This window comes from Antechinus flavipes, chromosome 3 (assembly GCF_016432865.1).
Source record: "Antechinus flavipes isolate AdamAnt ecotype Samford, QLD, Australia chromosome 3, AdamAnt_v2, whole genome shotgun sequence".
In the NCBI taxonomy this organism is placed as follows: Eukaryota; Metazoa; Chordata; class Mammalia; order Dasyuromorphia; family Dasyuridae; genus Antechinus; species Antechinus flavipes.
Genome location: NC_067400.1, coordinates 426,301,311 through 426,318,423, shown reverse-complemented (window position 1 = coordinate 426,318,423; position 17,113 = coordinate 426,301,311). Strand labels below are relative to the sequence as shown.

The window sequence follows — 17,113 nt, the reverse complement described above, 5'->3', positions numbered from 1 at the left end:
TCAATTACAGGAGAAATTTTGCACTGGCAAGTCAGATAGTCTGATTTTTCTCTATCTTTTCCATTTATTAGCTGAAAAAGGAACTTGTTGAGGCTTCACAATGCTTTTAAAATTAGCTTCCTTCCCGCACAGATCAATTGCTGATGGAGGTATCCAATTACTTCCCTTACAAAGCATTAGGGAATATAGTGAAGTGTGGGGTGTTTGATACAGCAGCTTGTTTATAACAGTACATTATTCATGTCTCCATTCCTATGTGCGTTTGAAGGCTTTGCGACAAAGATCACATGTCCTGAAGCCTGCTCAACCAAGATTTCTCCCCCACTTCAGGGATGGTACCATAGACCTGTAGTTAATTTTGTTTGGGTTATACTGCAGCATGATTTGTTTGTCGAGCTGCAAACTGATTTTTTGGTGGCATAAATTCTGAGGCTAGGGATTAGATCACAGGCATATATGAGGGTGGGGAGAGAGAAGTGCTGATCATACAGATATCACAGTGATAAATGGTAATTATTCCCTGTGAGAAAGCACATCGATACAGCCTCGGTGTTGTGATATAGAGCCCTGCTAATGGCTGGGTTCCTAGGCTGCAGAGAAGACAGAGTTCTTTGTGCTAAAGGAGGGACTGAGTCATATTTGTCTTTTTATTTTTTTTAATTTTTTTACCAGTACTAGCACAGTGCTTGATGAGGAGTAAGTACTTTATAAACATTTGTTGATTGATTGGTCCCAAAAGCAAGACTTTCTTAGTGCCAAGATTCAAACATTTGGAAAAACAAATAGATACTTTTCTGCTACCAAGTGAGTCTGGCTTTGGAATATATTTTCATTAGCATATTAGGAAAGATAAAACCCCTGTTTTCTTTGCCAAAAGAGGAATTTTGAGATAAATAATCAACAAAGCATTTTTGGGCTTTATCTTGAATTTGAAATTACATTTACTTTCCCAATTAAAACTTTATTAAGTTACCATTAAATTATTTTGAGCCTATAGTTTAGGGGGCGGGGGGAAAGTGAACTAGAAAATCCACAAAAGAGTAGTATGAATAACTTGCATTTATATAACATTTTAAAATTTCCCAAGTGTTTTCTTGAAACAAAACAAAACAAACAAAAAACCATTGGGAGGTAAGTAGGTCAACTATCTTAAGTCTGTTTTATAATATAAAGACCTTTAACCCATAGAGGATAAATATATTACCATGAGTTACACAACTTGGTAGTAATTAAGGCAAGGACTTATAATTCCAAGAATAAAGTAAATCATGTTATAGATAATAGAAATGTGGTTAATTGAGAGTTAATTGTTTGTAGAAGTAACATCTATTGTACCTCACAACAATACTACAAACTAATAATGATTCAATGTTAACTTGAAAGCAAGTCTCCAAGAGAAAAACGTAGAGTTCTATGTTTAGTCCTGTATTACTTTATATTTTTATTGATAACTTGATAAAATAAAGGTGGCATCTTTAGCATATTTGCAGGCACCAAGAAAAACTGAGAGGTCAAGGTGAGTGTAGATAATAAATAATAAAACTTAAAAAAAAAAAGGTTTATAGTAAAAACATTAGTCCAAACTTAATGGGATGAAATTTGAGTGACAAAGATAGGGCAGTGTGATTTCATGCAGCTAGATGTTGCATGAATAGAGTGCTAGGTCTGAAGTCAAGAAGATCTGAGTTCAAATTCTGCTTCTGGCACTTGGTAGCTGTATGACCTGGATGAGTCATTTAAATCTATTCACATCAGTTTCCCCAACTGTAAAATGAGGATAATACTAGCATTTATTTCCCAGGATTGTTTTGAAAACACAATGATATGACATTTGTAAAGGTCTTTGCAAAACTTAAAGTAGAATGTAAATATTAGCTATTATCATTATCACTACTATTAATATTATATAGGGAGCATCCAAGGGAAAAAAAAAAAAAAACCCTGTAGAAGTGAAGTTTGACAATTTCCCTGCAATTTATATATATCTGAGGCAAAAATTATATATTTAAAGGAATGATGAGTTGTATATAATAAATTTGCAGTTTCATATATAATTATCTTTTATTATGCTGTTTAATACCTTATTTAATGCTTAATACCATAAATTTGAAAAAAAATTAATTAATTAAAAAGAGAGAGACATATGCAAAGGAGTAGAACTTTTAAGAAAAAGGGAATGATAATCTTTCTGTATTTTACCCTAGTCAGACCATTGTTACAATAGTGTTCATAGAGTTTCATAGATTTAGTTGTTTTGGCATCATAAGACATTATATGCTGAAAACTTTTATTTTTCAAAAGAGAAAAAATGATGTCACTTAATCAGAAAGATTAAAAAGCTAGTAAATGAAAGAGTTGAGATTCAAATGCAGGTCCTCTGACTTCAAGCCCAGCATGCTTCCCTTGGAGTTCTGGACACCATGTTTTAGGAAGGATATTAAAAAAATGCAGGGGACGATAATCAGAATGGTGAAGGGACATGGGCTCATGTGATATAAGGAATGACAGGAAGATTTGGGGATGTTTATTCTATAGAATCGTAGCAACTATTTCCAAGTATTTGAAAGACTGTAATATTCAAGAGGTTGAGACACAATTAGGAAAAAGGAGTGAAATTGATGTCAAAGTAGCAAATTTAGATTTGGTGACAGAAAATAAGTTTCCCCATATTAGAAATATCTAAAACAGGAATGTGCTACTTTGGGAGGAGACAGGTTCTCCAACAGTGGAAGTTTTCAAGCAAAGGCTGGATGATATATTTCACAGGTGTGCAGTGTTAGGGATTCTTTTTTTTTAGGATGAGTTGGCCACTGCAGCCTGCTCTGAGATTATGTGATCATGTGAGTAATAGATATTTGCTTTAGAAGACTAACATTTATTATACCTCGCAAGAATAAGAGGTTTGAGAAATTTGAGATAATTTAAGAAAAGCCTTCTTGGCCTATGATTATTTGATTAGAAAAGTAATTATTATCCTAATTATCATTATAACTATTTTCTGCCATTTTGGGAACTTATTTGAAAATTAAATGAAAACCCCAAATTCATTTGGGCCAAAGGAATGATCCACACATATGCTGATTTTCCATACCTTGAAGAAATAGTAAATTTGTGCCCCCCCAAAATACCAGAGGCTTTTCCTGATTCCCATAGGAATTTCTTATAGAGCATTTGTATTGAAGGAGAGTTTTCAGTTAAGTTTCATAAATGATAATCAATATTGGAAATAACATCAATGAGGATGAGGATGATTATAGTAATAGCAGGGTTTGGTGCAAAAAGGATCAAGATGACCTTGGTTTTAAGTCTTTCCTTTCATACATCTGGGCTATATAAGCATAGCCAAATCCCTTATGCCCCAAGTGTTCCAATGAACTAAATCTACAAGTTACAGAACAGTAAGAAAGCTTACCTATTCTTAGCTGCTAAGCATTGCTTATCAATGAATTAATCAACACCCATTTATTATACACAAGACACTGTGCCCTCATAGAGCTTCCTTGCCATGGGAGGATACAGCATGTATATAAGTAAGGCTCAAATTTGTCTGCAATCTCATTTTTCATCATATCTGCTCATTTTCCATTTTCTACCAAAAGTTCCCTAAAAAGGACCCAGATAACACATGGAGAACTTTCTCAATGTCTCTCAACATATCCAAGTACAGAGCTTTCTGGATTATCACCCATCACCAGCCTTTATTCTCACCTTTGACTAGTCTATATACTTATATACAGGATGATCAGATGAACAAACATTGATAAGGAATAAATATATTTGAAATAAATATAACATAATATATTTATAATAATTAACCTTGAAATAGTAGAGAGCCTCTAGAGTTTATTGAATAGTAGAGTGCCATGATTAGAGCTAAGTTTTGGAAATATCACTTCAGTAGCTATATAAAGGATGGGTTAGAGAGGGGAGAGATTTGAGGCAAAGACTAATTAGAAGGCTATTGAAAAAGTTTGGGTGAGAAGTCAGAAGAAGCTTAACTGCAGATAGTAATTTTGAGAGTCAAGAGAATGTAATGAATGTTATGGAGGTACAATTGACAAGTTTTGGCAACAGATTACATATATAGAAGAAGAAGACAAAATACAATTCAGATTGTTGAGTCAGTAATACAATATGGCAGATGAAACAAGCTAACACAATATTGGATTAACAGAAGATTAGTGTTGAAAATAAAGGAATTTATAATTCTGTCTTCTGGTATTCTGATTATATCACATCTGGTAAACTTAAGGGACTGAGAGTGACTACCATGAGAAGAGACTATTTAGAAAACACTATAATTTTTAGTATTTGAAAGACTTGAAGGTAGAAAAGAAATTATCATTGCTTTGCTTTGATGCCAAAGGGCAGAAATAGATGTAATGAAAGTAACAAATAAATGCTGATTCAAGATAAGAAAAAATGCAATAATCTGAGATATCCCAAAGTGGAATAGGTTGCTTTGGGACATACCGAGTTTCCCATTATTTAAGGTTCTCTAAACAAAAGCTCAATGAATAAGTAATGTTAAAAAACCTTGCTGCTCAGGGATGAGTAAGAGAGGATGACTTCTGAGGTCAAGTCTAAGATTTTATAATTTCTAAATCTAAAAAAAAAAGTAAAGTATCAACAGTCAAATTATATTTGAGTATACAGAATGTACAAAATTTTCTAAATTTACCCTATAAAATTACATATTATTAATGTTGGTAGGCCATATTACTCATAATTATGATCATGTCACAAGTTATAAACATCTACTGATTCTTTTTAATGTTTCAGTTTTAAGACTAATATTAAATTTAGATTTTCCCCTTGGTTTTATTATGAAATATTTTTTCCGTGCTCTCTCCATCAATTAATTTCTTTCAACAGCAAGCAGAAAGAAATCTATTCCCAAGTCTATTGATGTGACATTAATGTATACTTTATAGCTCATATTCTAGCCAACATTTTAAAGTTCCCCATGATGAATCATAAAACAACATTTTTTCTCATTCTTCATCTTAAGGTAATTGAAAAAAATATAAATATATTTTTAAAAATTCAAAATGATTACTTTCCCCTAATTTTTTTCTTTTTATGAAAGTAGTTTCAAATTCAAATAGAAATGGATCTCTGCTAGCTATATAATGACTTAGAAAACCACAAGTTAGCATTATTTATATTGTGTTATATTTTTATTTTTAAAAATTTATAATTATATTTTAATCCAGTTAAACTTACAGTAAGGCATGGATATGAGATTAAATGCCTTGGTGACTACTATCAAACTTTTTGGCAGAAAGAGGGATGATAAAAATTATTATTATAATTATTGCTAGAAAAGAAGACACATTTATACACAAGCGACTTAATTTTTCTTATGGTTTTATTCTCATTTTCTATTACAATGTGTTAGTTCAAATACAATTGGCCTATTATGCTACTGATGACAAACTCTTTTTTTTCTTTTTTAAAGAGCTAGGGACTTGAACATTTCATAATTCTAAGTAAACCGCACAGATAAGTTATGTTTTATGTTCATGGCCATTCTATTACCTTCATGAAACTATTTCTCATCAGCGTTTGCCCCAAGAATATCACAATATAATAATAATGGAAGTAAACAATAAAGCCTACATAAAAGGACTATGTTGATACTTCTGATTTTTTTTTTTTTGCTCTATAAGTCTCAACATATTATTTGACCTTCTATTCTAGCTGGATACCTTATTCTTGGTTTCATTTGATTTACTTTTGAAATGTCATTTCACTAGATCCTTTAACTTTTACTCACTTTAATAAAAGCAATGAAAATATACTCATTTTTCAGTTTTGAGGAACGAGGATGGGATTATACCTCTATTAGGAAGAGAACAAAGATCATCAATTTGCTTGCCCAAATCCATGTTAGTCACGAAGAACAAATAACTTCACTTGCTTTCATCTTCACCACATATTCAACCAAATGCTCCAGAGATAAATAGCCTCATCCTGCAAATCAGTTTGTTTTCCATTTAAAGTTACTTTGTTATATATGGTAGTTTTTTTTTTTTTTACTGTGTCATGTTAATTTTAATAAAAATGAAAACAGATAAGAGAACGTAATGGAAATGTAACCATGATTCTTCAACTTAGTCTAAGGATAGTATAGGTTAGCTTTATGTGTGGCAGTGTCTTCTGTAGGCAGTTAAAATTTAAAATGGGGATAGTCTAAATTAAAAGATTAGTCTAAATTGACTTTACACTACAATCACCAAAGCTTCAACCGTTATTGTCAATTATCAATAGAAGACCACTATTATATATACGCATATATATATATACATACAACTTATACACAAACATATACATACTTCATTTGTATGTGTATATATGTATGTTTATGTTTGCATGTATGTATGCATGCATATATATATATGTTATATACATATAATTTCTATGTATGTAATAAAGTTTTAATGGACCTGTGATTTCATTGACAGAGGAAGCTCCCAGTAAATTATTTCCTCTCCCAATGAAGATTGGCACTTACTCTCCAATTTATAGTCTTTGAGAATTGCCAGGGGTCACTGAACTATTTAATTACTCCCCCAGGTCACAAAGCCAGTAAGTGTTAAGAGGCAAAAGCTGAACTCTGTTTTTCTGGTCAACTCTTCATCCTCTATGACATAACGCTTCTTATTAGTTTGTTTTCCTGAAGCAAAAATGTGCATAATCTACCCATTTTTCTATTTGTGAAGGAAAGGGACTGTGAAATTTTTTTCCTTTCCAATGTGACTTCCAAGAAATCTGTGAATTTAAGTTCCAGTCTCAAAGCTTTTCACATTAAAATGGAGCAATGTAAGAACATCGACAATGCAAGAACTATATACTTTTTATTTTATATTAAATTTTATCAAATAATTACATGAATTTAAAATAATGAGAAGGAAATTTTAGCATAAATAAAAGTGATGGTTTCAATGTACAAAATGCTGAAAATGATCACATATAAGTTATTTTATAAAATTATCTTGATCTATTTTAACAGGCTAAGCAGATATGCAATGCCCTGTGAAGTTTAGGTAAACACTGCATGGTATCTATTTTTTTTTAATGTTGCTGAAATAATTGCTTAAATAAAAATGGGAACCACCGTCCCTTGGCTTAATTTCATCAGGCCCAAGAGTTGCTAAAATATAACACAGCTGTAAAAGTCTCAATTGGTAATAATCTAAAAGGGCCACACAAAGGGTCTGTGACTATTACTCTGTGAAAGTCCATATTTCCCTGTTATCTGCCTCTTTTCCATATATATACTTTTCCTTTCTATGTATCTGTCTATTTTCTATGTATCTATCTCTCTGTTTTCATCTATCTATGAAGATAGTTTTGTGGTCCTCTGTGCATATGTGTATATGCATATTTATTACAGATTATTGAATAAATTCTTATTGTCTTTGCTATTCATTTAAGAGATAGCATGTCTTTTGTTAAAGAACAAGTAACTAAACCAAGAAACAAAGCTATATAATTAAAAAAAAAACTCCTATGGCCCTCAATTATTTTCCTTTAGATCAGTGGCTCTAATTATAAAAAAAGTATTCTCTGTGGCTCAAAGTTATTAAAATATAGTAATTTGAACTTTTTTTTTGGGGGGGTGGTACAAGTCACTAATGACAGGGCTTGCCAAATCTTTGAAAAGTAGAAAAAGAAAGATGGCAATAATACAGGCAAGACAAACATGCATTTCTTATATCCTTCAAGCCACTAATAGTGCACTGGGCCCCAATATAGACTATAGTTAAATAAAGCATTTTCGAGTTATAGCTTAGCTCCAAAATCAGCCAGCCTTCCACTCAATTTACCAGGGATAATGTGGCTCAGATTAGGTAGTCATGGTCACATAGGTCATTAGTGGTAGAGCTAGGATTAGGGAACCAAAATCTTCAAACTTCCAACCAAATGATCTTTTTATTTTACTTCTCTGTTTGCTATGAGAAGCTCAACAGGTCACCAATGAAAAGTTTGCCAATTAAGTATGAGGCAGTACATATTTAATGTAATAAATACTGTGCCCAAGTCATTTATCAGTTTGCTAAACGTGCACCATGATATCAAACTGCTATTTACAAGTCAGCAAGCACATCTCAATGAGGGTGGGAGCTGAAGGGTTGACCAAAAATACTGCAGGAGAAGGTATGAATAATATCACAAAGCAATTTATAGTTGGACCTCTTGGTTCCTCAGGGCATTTAGATGCAATATTTGACTCCACCAATCAAGAAAATACTCAAGAATTGCTTCTTTGCTCTATAAATTACTCATTTTGATGTGTGTAATGCAGACCTTCCTTGGCTTTTCACAACATGTGAAAAAGTGCAGAACTACAGGAAAATTTAAAAAAAAAAAAACAAGATCATCAGCTCAAACCTTTGGAGTTGACTTCTTTGTTTTTTAGGCTAAGCAATTACTATATTAATAAAAGTAAGTCACCTACATACTTAGGGACATCTCCAAGATTTTACATGATTGAAAACAACTAGTTCTGAGGCCACATGAAATGAAATCAAGGACCTTAAAATATAAAAATCCTATTTATGCACAGTTACCTGAAAGACTCTTAGCAGTAAACCTACTTTTGTATAAGTAGAAATCTCAGCCATCATAGCTATTTTTATTATGATGTAGAAAAACAGAGGAAAACTTTTTTTATTTGTTACTTTTCTAAATGAGAATGTATCCTGGAGCAATTACCTATATTATAAATATGTGTATGTTTGTGGGTATGATGAATAATAAACCAAAAATATAAAAAGATTATAGAATTGTGACTGTTCTGAATACCCATATATTCAACCAAAAGCAGAAAATTTAGATTCTGCCTTTCTTAAACCATAGTTTCTTTTATCTGAGAAGACCTTTTGTTTTGCTGAAGGACCTACTAACAGTGCAAAGAATAAAACTTTTGTCAAATTTGCTGCCCCTTTCCCCCCAGAATCATTGTTAGTCAATGAAGGGCTACTACACTGTTAGAATACTAACTTTGAACTTATAGTGGTAAAAAAAATCAGTTTGGCAGACCTCTAAAAAAATTCTGTTGACATATGTCATTTCCCAGGCTATAAGCTATTGATGGAAAAACTAAATTCTCTATCACTCATCTTCCCTGCCATCTTTGTCTTTATCTTCCTTTTCTGTTTTGTCTTTTTCATATTTCTCTTTGTCTCTCTTTGTCACACTATCATAAGAAGGTGGAGAAGTGGTAGAAGGAGTCACATCATCCATTTTCTCTGGAGTTGAGTTTTCATTACCCTTACCAAAGACAATATCTTCTTTCATAACCAGATCAACTCTTTCATCACCTTTGTTATATATGCCTGATATGTTTTTGACATTTTGTCTTAAGCGGTAACGTCTAAATGCTCGCTGAATGATTGTAGCTGATACTTCCTCTTGTTTTCGTTTTAGTGTAGTGGTAATGGGTTCATAAGAAACTTTAGAAGGATTTGCAGCCACAAAACGCTCTTCCATTTGTAAACGAAGGGTGTCCATCTCTTCGCTTTCACCCAACACACGTTTTGTAAATGCAAATAAGATGTCAAGGCAGTGAATTCGGTCCCCATTTACCATGGGTAGATCCATGGCTATGAGCTGAACTTTGTTTGGTTTTGCTATATGAAGAGGAGGATCTAATGAAGCTGCAAAATCAGAGAGTTTACTGTATTCTATGAACTGGGTAGCATCAGGATCAAACTTTTCCCAAACTTCATAAAACATCTCAAAGTCATCCTCACTTAGTGGCTCTGCACTTTCTTCAGTTGCAACACTGAAATTCTCCAGGATTACAGCAATGTACATGTTCACAACCACCAGAAATGAGATGATGATGTAACTGACAAAATAGAAAATTCCGACAGAGGAATTGCCACAATCGCCTTTGACTGAGCTTCCAGGATGAACTTTTTCAGGGTCACAGTCTGGCGGTCCACTGTTAAGAATGGGTGCAAGCAAACCATCCCAACCAGCAGAGGTGGTAATTTGGAAGAGGCAGATCATGCTGTTGCCAAAGGTTTCAAAGTTGAACATGTCATTAATTCCAGCTTCCTTTTTAACATAGGCAAAATTGGACATTCCAAAGATGGCATAAATAAACATGACTAGGAAAAGCAGGAGCCCGATGTTAAATAGAGCAGGAAGGGACATCATCAAAGCAAAGAGCAGGGTGCGGATCCCCTTTGCCCCTTTAATGAGACGAAGGATTCGGCCAATTCTGGCAAGCCGGATTACACGAAACAGGGTAGGAGACACGAAATATTTTTCTATCATATCAGCTAGAAACATACCTGTTAAAGAACATAAAACAAATATTTAAATATAGTGATACACACTATTCTTATGAGGATAAATAGTTTTTTCCTTTTTATTTTTTGTTCTCTAGGTTAAGAATGCCAAATTTTCCCTCACCACTAGAATTCTAAGTGTAATTTTCCCCCTGCCTCCCAATCAATACAGATGACAGTTCTGGGCATTTTAATGGCCTTTCATTGTTTTCCTTCACTAACAATATTATGACCAAAATCTTACAGTGTTGTTTACTTTTAAAAAAAGGAACCACAGATTCTGGGAACATAATAATAATATCATGGATATAACTTCCTAGAATTTCAGAGTTGAAAAGACATTGGAGATTATTTAGAATGACCCATGTCAAAATGCAAGAATCCACTCTACCATATATCTGAAAATTAATCACCCAAACTTTTTTTGATCAACACAAAATGGTGTTATTTTGTTCATAATAACTCTAAATTTTTATTGAACTAAATTACAAAGAAGTTCCTACAAGTTTCAGATAGTTCTCATTGTTAAATAGTTTCATATAGAGTGTACCAAAAGTCTTATTAATGCTTTTTTCTAGGTACGATTTTATGACACTAAGGCTTAAAATTTCACTAAAACTGTTGGGACACCCTGCATATCAAGAGCAACATATTTGGTTTTAACCATTTGTCTGAATTTTGTCTTCTGGATGAATCTATAATTTCAGTCCTTTGGGGTAATTTTTCTATCAGGGCAGGTCATAAGCACAGCTTATAACTTCTCATTTTGTTCCTCTCTGACCTAATTTTTCTATATGTCTTCTACAGAGGATTTATTCAATGTGATCAAAACCATCATCTAGTTCAGGAATTCTTAATCTTTTTTTGTATGTGTCATGGACCTATGTGGCAGACTGGCTAAGCTTGTGAGTCCCTTCTCAAAATCATGTATAAAAATGCATAATTAAAAGAAAAAGAAATAGAAAAACATATTAATGCAAAGATTTGTGTGAAAAAATCTAACATTTTTCTCATCCAAGTTTACAGACCCATAAAATATATCCATGGACCCAAATTTAGATTTGGCAATTAAGTGATTGCTACTAATTTTGGAGAGATCAGACTTGGTTGAATAAGATCTTCAGTCAGACTCTAAAGAGTATTTCAGACAGAAAAACAGAGATACAGGATCATGTCTTTTGGGCATAGATGGATGAAGTGAGGATTTTTTTGAGGATGGAGGAGACATGGGCATGTCTGTAAGTGGCAAAGAAGGTAAGCTGAGAAAACTAAGGTAGACAGTGGTTATTTGTCCAGGGTCATACAGCTACTAGGGATTTGAGACTATATTTGAACTCAGATTTCCCTGACTTTAGGCATAGAATTCTAACCACTCTGTTTGTTCTTGGGACTCTTTCCCTGAAAGTACTCTTGGTGAGTTCAAATTATCTTTGGAACCATACTCACCACAGTCTTGTCATCCTCCATATCACATCCTAGCATCTCCCTTCCCCAGCCCCATTCTCTTTTCTAATTCTAGTTTCCCAAAATGTATCTTCCATCACAATGTTAGATCCTTAAGGGCAGAGATACCTTACTTTTTAAAAATTCTTAATGTTTGTCACACTGTGACTGACACAAATTAAGTACTTAAAATATTTTTAAAATTCAGTCATTCATTTTTGCACCTAATTGTCCTTTCTTTTCAAGTCTTATGCTAAACTCATAAAAGAAATACATTGGTTAGTGCGTGAGTTATAATGCATGGAAATTTATCCATACTAATTATGATCTTTACCTTTAGATAGCAAACATTTGTGAGTAGGTACCCAAGGCTACAGGAATAAAAAAAAATTGTAGTACTTGAAACATATTAAAATGGTTCTTCATCCTTCACATTAGCTGAAAGTATTTTTCAAAAGAAAGATTCCCAAATGGGGATCCTCTCACCTCTTATTCCTTTTTAATCTATTTAAATAAATACCTGTAAAGATATATTAAATAAAGATACTTACCTACAATAGACAGAATGACCACCACAAAATCAAAAATGTTCCATCCAATAGTGAAATAATAATGGCGAAGGGAAATCAGCTTCAGTACACATTCTCCAGTGAATAAGATAATAAAAACCATATTTATCCAATATAAAACATAAGTCATGGTTTGACTTTGTTCATCTTTTTCTACCATCATGGTCACCATGTTAAGACAAATAAGTACCATGATTGTAATATCAAAAGCTTGCTTTGTCACCAAATCAAATATACAGCCTTGGAATTTGTTCTGTAAAATGAAGAATATAAATTGTATAACAATCTTATAAATAAGCATACAAAAGCATTTTGGCTGATCCAAATTTCAATGACTTGGTCTATAAACAATTATACTAACTTTATTCAATAAAATGTTTTTTTATAGAGTACAGGTAAAAGATAAATTATAGATATATGCGTATATATGCATATATATTTATATTCTAGATATTCATTAACCTCTAAATACTAATTCTTCTCACATACAAAGTCCCTCTTTTTCATTACATTTTCTGACATTTAATGACCTATAAATACTTAACTATATTTAGTATCTCTTAAAAGAAACTGTCATTTCTCAATAGATAATTGGTCAAAGAATATAAGCAAACCATTCACAAAAGAATTTTACATTAACAACAATATTAAAGAAGGATTCATATAGTTAAGAATAAGTGAAATACAAATCAAAACAATCCTGAGGTTTCAAGTGACATCTTACAAATTGGCAAACATGACAAAAGATGGAAATATTAAATGACAGAAAAGTTGTGGAAAGAGAAAGACCCAGCCATATATCACTGATAGAGATGTGGATCAATACAACAATTCTGGAAAGCAAATAATGTGACTAAAATGTCCATATCCTTTTATCTAGAGAATCTGTTACTAGACTTCTACCCTTACAAGACCTAAAAAAACACCAAAATCTACATCATCAATACATTTTATGATAGCAAAAGGTTGAAAACAAAGTAGATATCTATGAATTGAAGAATGACTAAACAAATTGTGAAATATGAATGTGATTGGGATATTATTATGCTATGAAAATTAATATTAATAATATAGACCTGCATGGGAAGATATACATGAATTGATGCAAAATCAAAGTAACAGAATCAAGAACACTATAAACAGAAAACCATCAATAAAAATACCAAAGATAAATATTAAGAAAACGAAAAAGAACAAAAAGTATTTTTTTCTGTATTGATTAGTTATGCTAATTTTTTCCTAATATTTTTCTTTTCTTCAAATTATTTCACTTTTTTAATCAATAAAGATATTTGCTAAAGATATACTCTTGGGATAGAGAAGAGAAGCAGTTTAGTGGGAGAAATTATGGTCTTGCAAAAATGAATAGCACCAATAAATATCTTTATTTATGTCTCTACATATGGATATAGATAAAAAATCTAAAACATCAAAAAAAATTCAAGATATTCTGATAGTTGTAAGGCAGTTTTAAGTTTCAATTAATTCAGGAGTATTAAATATATACTCACAAAATACATCTTGAAATTCTTATTTAAATTTCATTCACATTTATTATTATATATTGTAAGTTTAAAAAATTCATTTTCATTTTAACAAAATTGGACTGCCCCATGTGGGACAGTTTCAAAATGATACTTTCTCAATCAGGTTATCAATGGAACAGATTATATTGCTTTAATCACTTTGGTTACCTAATCTATCTCCAATAGATCTCTTTTTATAGAATTCTGCCAGAACTGTCATGTATGCATCAAAATTTCACTTTTTGGTTGCTCTTAGGGATGGAATTACAAATGTGATGCTTTCAATCTCTGAGCAGTAACAGCTGATCATAGTTTTATAAAGTTTTGAAAAATTGCTGGAGGGACATATGGCACAGGGTGGTGCTCATGCTATGTTTTAATAGGACATATTCATGTTGGAAATGAAAACAATTTACCTTTCAATTTTTGTAAGTTTGTAGAAATTATATTTTGAGCTTTAAAAAAGCTTAAAATAGTACTAAGATTTTGGGGATATATTATATATTAAAAAGAAGATAGGACTGAAGAAATTATGGTGTTTTTAAAATGACATTTTTAAAAAAGGAAACTGATTTTTGACTAATGTTTCAAAATATAAAGAGTATCCTGCTAATTGACTCATTTTTACAAAGTTCAATTTCTTTTCACAGTTTTTTTTTTACCAGAAGCATCATAGCCATATGTTAAACTAATCATTTCTCTTTTTAAATTATCTGTACTTTAATTCACTAAACCCTGTATCAATATGATCAGAGAAATGGAATTGGTTCTCTATACTTAACAATTGATGATGTTATCATCAATTTTCATGAAAGCTATGTGGAAAAAATAGAATGGCAGAATGCCTACAATCTGACCTGAATTCATTTAGCACATAGACATATGTTTACTGTATTCAGACATATTGATGTTGACTTTAAGATCTCAGGCTTCTGGAGGGTATGGCTTGATGGGGTTAATAATTTCCCATTTTAGCCTCTTATAAATAACATTATTATACTATGATTTCCCCCTTCTTCATTATGTAATCTTTTATTTTTAATGAATTAATTATTTTTTTATTTTATTTTACCCAATTACATGTAAAAACATTTACATTTTTTGTAACCATTTTCCCAAAATTTCTCCTTCCCTTCCTCTGTCACCTTTCCTCCCCAACTCCCATCATTGAGAAGACAAAATTTGACATAGATTTTACATGCACAGTTATATGAAAAAATGCACTCTTCCTACCTTTTCTGGGTTTAGAATTCACAACTGTATGTATATGCTGTTTATGTATATTTTGTGTGCATGTATACACTTCTCATCCACATTTAATTATAAAATGCATCTCATTAACTCTTTCTTTTATATTTTTTTATTGCTAGGATTCTTTAATTGATGTATCACTACTAAACTCAGAAAAGGTATTAACAATTTGACTGTCTTATTATGAAGATAAGAATCAAACAATTTCAAATATGCTCAGAAAGTTAAATATGCCATAAAGATAGATGATAATTTATTCTTTTTAGGGTCAATAATCTCTTTTAGAGCTGTCCTGCTTCCACAAATAAGAAGAAATTAATATTTGATTTTACTTCTGAGAGGGAGTTAGGGGTTACCCTTTAGTTATCTTCATCCTTATGTTTACCTGAATATTTTTTTCCTGAAATATTAAAATATAAAATTACAGTAAATTCTATTATAGAAGAGTACATTGTTGAGATTAAAAATAAAAGTTTGCATGTTTATAGAAAACTTTAGAATTTACATATGTCACAATGCATGGTGCTACACACTTCAATATTTGTTTGTTTTTTTTTCATTAATAATTGTTAATCAAAAATAGCTTTAAAATGGTCACTGATTTCTGATCCCAAAACAAATAGGATATATATATATATGTATATATACACCCCTTTATAGACCACTATCCCAAATGATGATCAATAATTTAGCTTCAATAAGAACTAGAATATAAACTATTATTATATCACTACCCCATGGGAAACTGGGTCATATCAATGCTACCCAGTATATTGTTGATGATGAGATTTTTTTTTTTTGTTTTTGAGGAAAGAGGGGAGAGAGAGAATTAAGGCCTTTTTTCTCAGAACTAAAAAAATCCATGATAAACAACATACATATTAATTGAAGAGAAAAATTATTCTATAAAAAGCAGTTGTTCTTAAGCTTTTTTGTGTGTCATTGATTTTTCTGATAGTCTGGTGAAGTTTATGGATTTCATCTTTGAACAATGTTTTTGAATGCATAAATTGCATAAAATTACAAAGGAAACCAAATATATGGATATACTATTATGAATATATCAAAAAATAAAAAGACAAGTTAATAAATTTTAGATTAAGAACTCCAGCTCTGAACCCTTCAAAAAATCTGAGGTAACAGTTTGCTTACCCCTGGCCTGGGTATTGGTTTTTGTGGTTTTTTGGACCCCAGCTTTTTCATTGCATTGTAATATTTCTTCTGCTCTTCTGTCATAAAGATATCTTGGCCTCCAAGGTAAAGAAATAAAACAAAAATTATTTAAAACCTGCTTTATTGACCTAATTTCCATCAAGTCCTTAATAAACATTTCAAGAACAAGGACCATACAAAAGTTGGCTTCTAAGAAACAGGATTCTTTAATTATATTATATCCCCATGTAAAAATGATTTTAAAATCTGTATATTTTAGATTCTTCTGGATTTTGAACACACACACACACACACACACACACACACACACACATACTTCTTACCATTATGAGCAAATTGCCTCTTGTTAGGTCTTTTATAATTTTTTTTTTTTACAATGGGGATATGAATGTCATTTGTACATGTGTAAAATATTTATGATATGAAAGTAATAATGATACACTTAGATGTCTAGTTGTAGAATAATATGGAACAAGGCTTAACAATGCTTTCCTTGTTGCATTGTCTGTTAGTGTTGTGATTATTTCATTTTGTCTATGAGTAAAGGGAAGAAAAACAGTAAAAATATCTAGTGGGATAATTTGGCTCACATTCATTAATCTTTCAAAAGTTTACAGAGGAAGTTGAAACTAATAGCTCAAGTAAAGCCTTGGTTTGGCTGTTATTAGCAAAAAGAAAAAAGAAAAGGGGAAAAAAAGAAATTTTGCTATGTATAATTTTATGCTCTGAGTTGAATTGCGTATTTATCATATTAATAGAATATTTCTGGAGAGAGTAAATATAAGTAACTGAGTAATCTAAGTAAAAATAAATAACATTTTTCAGTTATATGTAACTACACATC

The 17,113-nt window shown here is 31.5% G+C and overlaps 1 protein-coding gene and 1 long non-coding RNA gene across 2 annotated transcripts in view; one reads left to right on the top strand and one right to left on the bottom strand.

The window, feature by feature from the left end:
- Positions 1–17,113, top strand: part of LOC127554591 (uncharacterized) — a 157,774-nt gene that overhangs the window by 62,212 nt on the left and 78,449 nt on the right. The window lies entirely within an intron of this gene.
- LOC127554589 (sodium channel protein type 9 subunit alpha) overlaps positions 5,354–17,113 on the bottom strand; it is a 193,673-nt gene continuing 181,913 nt past the window's right edge. Inside the window, exons 25-27 of the mRNA XM_051986236.1 lie at positions 16,249–16,353; positions 12,302–12,572; positions 5,354–10,310 (exon numbers count right to left, since the gene is read on the bottom strand). Coding sequence (XP_051842196.1) covers positions 9,121–10,310; positions 12,302–12,572; positions 16,249–16,353 — 1,566 coding nt within the window. The 3' untranslated portion in view covers positions 5,354–9,120. The remainder of the gene's footprint in view (positions 10,311–12,301; positions 12,573–16,248; positions 16,354–17,113) is intronic.